At 42.2% G+C, this 7,017-nt stretch overlaps 1 protein-coding gene across 1 annotated transcript; it reads right to left on the bottom strand.

Annotated features, from left to right (window-relative positions):
• Positions 1 to 96: 96 nt before the first annotated feature.
• On the bottom strand, positions 97 to 4,257 carry LOC129841344 (syntaxin-3-like). The gene is made up of 10 exons (XM_055909575.1): positions 3,917 to 4,257; positions 3,732 to 3,831; positions 3,478 to 3,552; positions 3,190 to 3,260; positions 2,913 to 3,021; positions 2,340 to 2,413; positions 1,689 to 1,823; positions 1,454 to 1,564; positions 746 to 837; positions 97 to 186 (listed from the first exon to the last, which is right to left on the bottom strand). The coding sequence occupies exons 1-9, from the start codon at positions 3,935 to 3,937 to the stop codon at positions 760 to 762; spliced, it is 774 nt and encodes a 257-aa protein (XP_055765550.1). The 5' UTR covers positions 3,938 to 4,257; the 3' UTR covers positions 97 to 186; positions 746 to 759.
• Positions 4,258 to 7,017: the final 2,760 nt, after the last annotated feature.

Below are 7,017 nucleotides of genomic sequence, written 5' to 3'. Positions count from 1 at the left end.
AGAGAGTGTGTGTGAAAGAGAGAGAGAGAAGACGAAAGACAATGTAGGGTGGAAGGCCTTTAGCCGGGCTGAGGTGCATCTCCTCTGAGTAGCGCTGTATGTATCTCTTGACAGACAGTGTCCACTGTTGATCCATCCACCCAGGTTCAACTGGGGGTAATCTGGAACACTCCTCTTCAACTTCACCTGAGGCCAGAGTCACAAGTGATTATCACGTTGAGGCCAATAATACAGCCTAAATCTACATCCCAAATGGCACCCTATTCCCTATGTACTACAAAGGGAATAGGATGCCATGTGGGACAAAGACTAAGAATAACCTGGATCTAACGTTATCTAATCTGGTCACGAATTCATAAAGCATCTCAGAGTAGGAGTGCTGATCTAGGATCGTGCCCCGGTTGTCCATGTAAATCTTATTCATTGTGATCTAAAAGGTTCAACTGATCCCAGATCTGCACTCATACTTTGAAAGGCTTTATAAATACAGGCCCTGATCACACCTGGAAATCTTTTACACACATCTGCATCCTTTTAGCCTGAGTGCCAGCCTGTTTGTGCTATCATGCCAACTCCTTGTCACTCATCACCATGCCACACATGTTTGGCTTGACACAGACAGGAATGGAGTTTGCAAGAGTACAAACAGATTTGTGACCAGGCTAACATCCTTCTGCATCAATGCATGATGTAAAAGTGTAAGATTGGAGTTTTGAACACATCTCAGTTTTACAACCAGTTTTACCCGGATGGTATTTCCTATTTGATAAAGCTGTAGAGGAAGGACCCTCCGATGACACAGAGAATGACACAGCAACACATGATCATCATCTGCTTCTAAAGGGCGGAAGACAGAATGAAAGTATTAAAGAAAGACAGAGGATGCGAGAGAGGAAGAGGACACAGAGGAGGAAGTGGAGGAGGAAGAAATATAAAGAAACAATGAAGGGAAGGGAGAGAAGAAACAGAACGAGAAAAAAATCAGAAAAACGAAAGGGAAAATTGACCTGAGCATAGAGAAAACATAACCCAAGATAAGTATTTCGAGACTAAATGTGTCATTGCAGGTTCTGAAGTTTTAAGAGATTCTTTGCATCAGTGAGAATGCTGAACCCCCTGTAGCAAGACTAGATTTAGGGTGCGTCCCAAATGGCACCCTTTTCCCTGTATAGTGCAGTACTTTCCTGTATAGTGCAGTACTTTCCTGTATAGTGCAGTACTTTCAAAAGCAATGCACTATGAAGGTAATAGGGTGCCATTTGGGACAAAGCCAATGTATCCCTTCTCCTGTATGGACCAAGGTGATAGGTAATAGGTCTATGGTCCGGACTGAAGTGGACCTATAAACAGGACGTTTCAGCCGTAGAAATAGAATCACCTATTATGGCATCATCGACCTGAATGGGGACGGCCATTCTACTCATTCCAATTCTATGGTTTCAGCCCCACTCACCCTACGGGCCTCCTGCTGAAATTTGGCTGCTTTCTTGGTGTCGGCAACTGCCCGCTCTACGAAGCCCACCGATTGGTCCATGTTGCTCTCAATCTTGTCAATCATACCGCCCTTTGAAGGGGGTGGGCGGAGCGGAGTGTTGGGAGAGGCACACACAAACAGAGGTCAAAAGCAGTGCACTACGTAGGGAATAGGGTGCCATTTGGGATCCACCCTAAAAGGTGTGAAGGGTTACCTGGTTCTCCACCAGCATAGCAATGTCCACGAACATGTCATGAAGCTCTTTGATGCTGCTCTCCAGCCTCACAATGTCTTTGTGCCGCGCCTCAATCTCATTCAACGCCTGCTTTGATATGCCTGACTCCATGATCTACAAAACACATAGGAGACGATATACACAACGGTTTAACACCCACACATAGGAGAGTATACACACAACGGTTTAACACCCACACTCGCAAGCATGCACGAACATACATACACTCACAAGCATTTTTGCTTGTACACACCCACACTCACAAGCATTCTCGCTTGTACACACACACACAATCACAAGCATTCTCGCTTGTACACACACACTCACAAGCTTTCTCGCTTGTACACACACACTCACAAGCTTCCCGCTTGTACACACACACACAAGCTTTCCCGCTTGTACACACACACACACACACACACACACACACACACACACACACACACACACACACACACACACACACACACACACACACACACACACACACACACACACACACACACACACACACACAAGCTTTCCCGCTTGTACACACACACACACACACACACACACACACACACACACACACACACTCTCACTTGTACACACGCACACATACGCACGCACGCACACACACAGAATTACCCCTGCGGTGAAGACGGCTGCGTTCCCTCCTTCCAACATCTCCTCCAGCTCCTCGTCGGTTGTTGTTTTTCCCGCTGTGGAATGGAGATTTCACAGAAAAGGGTTAATAACATGTATGAAAGGGTTAATAACATGTTTGAAAGGCTTAATAACAAGTTAATAACATATAACAGGCCCTTAATGCTGGCATAGAATAAACTAATACATGCCATCAAAAGCAGATCTGGGTTTCAAATGCTTAACAAATACTTCAAATACTTTATCTGTGTCTGTTAGCGCTTGCCTGGCTTAATAAACCAGAAAAGAAAATGAACAAAACTGCAACCCTGCCCAACGCCAGGCAGGTTCAAGCAAACACTCAAAGTATTTGAAAGGATTTTCCAAGTATTTGCACTGGTAAAGAGCACTGTATTTGCTTGAGTCTGTCTGTGATAGGTTGAAACATGCACTCCCGTCTTCAACTTAATGCAACTTGGGCCTGGATTTTTTCCTGACAATTGACTTGTCCAGGAACAAAAATCCTGGCCCTAGTTATACCAGATAACTTGTCTCTACGACTGGCATCAGACTCACTGATCTCCAGCTGCCGGGCGATGCGGCCTTTGCTCTTGTCTCTAAAGTCCGTCTGAGCCTCGTTGTACTTGGTCATCACCTCCACAAACTTCTTGGCCAGGATGGCATGCTGGGAAAAGGTGAAGATGGGTAAAGAGGTTGTTATGGTAACCAGTGGGAATGAAACCTGAGTCTCCAACCCCGGTCTCCAACAGGAAAAACAATGGGGACATGATTGACGTGCAAACCGATAGCGTTAAGGGTTTGGTTGAGGTTAGTTTGTTTCTTAAAGGGTTACCTGAGACTTCCGAATCCTCATGTCTGCTGACGACCGTTCATCTGTGTTTGTCTCAAGTTGCTTCTCGATACCTGCCAGGGATGGGAACATGCAACCGTTACCATGACTACGGCCATCGACAACAACAACAATAACTACTATGGTATTGCCGTCCACGGCATTAAAAAAACACCTTATCTTGACAGGAAAACTACATTTATACAATTTGATGACTGTTGTGTTGGTCGTCAGAAAGACTGTGGGTAAGATATGGTGCGTTTAATATTTAAAGGGGCGGGAAGGACTTACTCTTTAGTTTGTTGCGAGCGGTGCCGGCTGCTTTCTTGATGTCGTTGGTGACTGCCTCCAAATCATCTTGCGTTTCTGGATGAACACAGAGAAAGGAGAAAAGAAGAGAGGTTGTAACATTGAAGTATCAACAAGCCACAAAGGATGAACAATGTGGAATGGAAAGAAAGGGGGTGAGATAACAAAGAGATGAAGAGCGAGAGAGTGCAGGAGAGAAAGAGAGAGAGAGAGGGGGATTGAATGATGGTGATTACTCTGCTCTGATGTAGGGGCGGAGAGGATGGTAGAGTACAGCTTCTTTGCTTGCGCCACACTCTCATCTATCTTATCAATGCTGCTGCGAATCTCCTCAATCTGAGACAGAGACAGGCAATGATGACACACTGGTGAACACACACGCACAAGCACACTCACACATCAGGAGTACGGTCAGAAATACCTGGGCGAAGAAGTCATCCATAAAGGCTTGGTTCTCCACTGGAATCTCCACATCGTCCCCAGCCACATCACTTTTCTATTGACACACACACACAGACATCAGAGTTGTTGTGGTGGTGCGTTTGTGTTGAGATAATCACACTCGCAGTCTTTTTTAGCGGTTCTTACGTTAGTGAAACAATGTGATTTAAATCCACTGTAAAGTTTTATTCAAAAAATTACCACACAGAATAAGGTTTGCGGGGCACATAAGCTACAATGAACAGCCAGTACATCATAACCTTGAGACCTTGGAAGAGGTGCAGGAAATTAGGAGAAAACAACCCTTTCATATTTCCTTAATCAACCCTTCTGGTCCCCTCTCTCTACCCACCCACCTCCATTTGTAAAGCACCACCAATAAACAAGTGCACAGCCTAAATATCATCACACCCCAATTAGGCCTACCTACTTCCAAGAATAACTTAATACTATAATGTTTATTAGGGCAATGTTCAACTAGACTATTTATGCTTTTCTAGGCCTGAAAAGGGGATCAACAGTTGATCGAACGTTGTGGTCAAACCGCTCATCCGGAACCAACCGCATCCGGTGCGCAAAAACAAACACGTAAATCAGATACTTCCCCAAAAACAAACGAGTAAATCAGATACGTCCCCCATCCATATTATATCATTCTATATGATTAGCAACGGTTATATGTTAAGCTAATAGCAAGCAAGGCCATTAAAACATGAACAAGTGTATAAAAAAACTAAGTTTACCGCCTTCAACTGTTCCAATCGGTCCTTCATCTTCAAAACTGTGTTGTCACTGTCACAATCTCTAAACTATCAAAAAGAGATATTCTAATCTACAACCACTAATTAAACGGTTACCAAATTAGACCATTACAATTTATTAGCCTACTGATTAATCCAGTGATTTGTCCGAAAATAAGTTTCAAAGTTAGTTGTAAAAAGATTTAGTAGGCTAAATGGTCATTAGAATATGGTAATCAAATAAAAAAAATAGCAATCGTTTTTGTTTTTTTTACAAAATGTCTGTTCAATATGGCTGCAGCAGCGTCTCCAACCTGTAGTTTTACTAAGCATATCCTCTCAAAGAGGATTAGAGCAACAGTTGTGTAGAGGGAGAATAATCTCTCCCTCTCTCTCTGATCAATGGCATGCGTAAAAACGCATGCAAAGTAAATATCACGCATGCTCTCTGTTTTGAGCACACTACTCAAACATGTCACCGAATGGAAAGGTAATAGGTTCAATTCTAAATCTGTAAAGTCAACCCAGTGGGTTGTCCATCTATAAATAAAATGAGGCTGTATTTGTATTGTTATTTCTTGAACACCTTGTCCACATCTGATTGCTAAATACTACTACATAAGGTCAGGTCAACAAAATAAAGTCATGCAATGATTATTGATTAATGAAGATATTTTTTTATTCCGTTTTTATTTGCTAGTCAAAAAATGCATAATGTTTCATCGTACAAACAAGTGAAGCAGTATTTTATGAAGGCCATTCCCCCTGAAAATAGATTAGGTTACACTGTTTTCTGACAATAGGCCTAGATAGGATTCTCAAATGCAGTGGTGTAAAGTACTACTTAAGTCGTTTTAGAAGTATCTGTACTTTACTTTATTATTCATATTTTTGGCAACATACTTTTACTCCACTACATTCCTAAAGAAAATAATGTACTTTTTACTCCTTTCATTTTCCCTGAAACCCAAAAATACTCCTTACATTTTGAATGCTTAGTAGGACAGGAAAAGTGTCTAATTCACACACTTATCAAGAGAACACCCCATGTCATCCCTACTGCCTCTGATCTGGCAGACTCACTAAACACAAATGTTGAAATGTTGAACTGTGCCCATGGCTATCCTTAAATTAAAAAAACAAGAAAATCATGTTGTCTGGTTTGCTTAATATAAGACATTATAAATGGTTTATACTTTTGATACTTAAGTACATTAAAACCAAATACTTTTAGACTTTTACTCAAGTAGAATTTTACTGGGTCACTTTTACTTTAGTCAATTTCTTTTAAAGTATCTTTACTTTTACTCAAGTATGAAAATTGGGTCCTTTTCCCACCACTGCTCAAATGCAATGTGTTTAGAGGTTTCTAATACAATCAGTTGTTTCATTTAATCTTTGGGCGGACTGAAACTGACTGTGATGGTGAGAACTTTTAGCTGACAAAGGCTTAGTCTTTGAGCAGTGTGTTGTTTCTAACATTTTACAGGGTCCGGGTGTCGTGATGTCTGAGAAAGCTGAAGCGCAAAATGTATCTGACAGGTAGTATATACTGTTATACTGCTCATCTGTCATCTACTTTAAATGATAAACCTCCCACTCAATTTCTCTTCTCCTCCATTCGGTTCCTCTCTTTCCTCAGGTTTCAAGGCACACAGAAAGTAATTGGTTTGGCTGCACGACTTATCATTCCATCACCCTTGGACTGAGATGTAGATCAAATTAAAAAGTTTGTTTTATTCATTATTAGTCCCTTTTTGAGCTATATAAGTAGCTAAGTAGCCTTGTCCAAGCCAGAACGGCATGAGCCTATCTACTGTTTCTGTAGCGTGAGGCTTTTGATGTATCGATTAATACAATACGCTAGGTTAGAAGCAAACCTAGCGCAAGACAGCCTATAGCGTAACACCCTACACAAAGAACAATTCCACACACAGACATGGGGGAAACAGAGGGTAATATACATTTAGTCTGATGAGGGAATGTGAACCAGGTGTGCGGGAAAACTAGACAAAACAAATGGACAATGAAAGGTGGAGCGGCGATGGCTAGAAGACTGGCGACGTCGAACGCCGCCCGAACAAGGAGAGGTACCGACTTCATCGGAAGTCGTGACACCCAGTTTATACCAGGTAGAATGGCCAGGACAATGAAGAAAGTCATTGACCTTCCCAGAGACCCGTTTAGGTTCTAAAAGAACAAGGGGAGAACAAGGGAGAGATTAAAAGGACGGATATGAGAGAGAAGCTCCGTCCATATACTCACAGGGCTGGGTTCCCAACCACATGAAACAATACTACAGTTTACTATAGAATATTACAGTACTTGCTATAGAATCCCA

This window comes from Salvelinus fontinalis, chromosome 42 (assembly GCF_029448725.1).
Source record: "Salvelinus fontinalis isolate EN_2023a chromosome 42, ASM2944872v1, whole genome shotgun sequence".
Taxonomy (NCBI): Eukaryota; Metazoa; Chordata; class Actinopteri; order Salmoniformes; family Salmonidae; genus Salvelinus; species Salvelinus fontinalis.
The sequence above is the reverse complement of the archived record's forward strand: the minus strand, read 5'-3'. Positions and strand labels throughout refer to the sequence as shown.

Coding starts and splice junctions, on each gene's coding strand:
- LOC129841344 (XM_055909575.1), bottom strand. CDS start 3,937: ATGGATGACTTCTTCGCCCAG. Junction 3,832..3,916: donor TGGATGACTTCTTCGCCCAG/GTATTTCTGACC, acceptor TCTCTGTCTCAG/ATTGAGGAGATTCGCAGCAG. Junction 3,553..3,731: donor CGCCCCTACATCAGAGCAGA/GTAATCACCATC, acceptor GTGTTCATCCAG/AAACGCAAGATGATTTGGAG.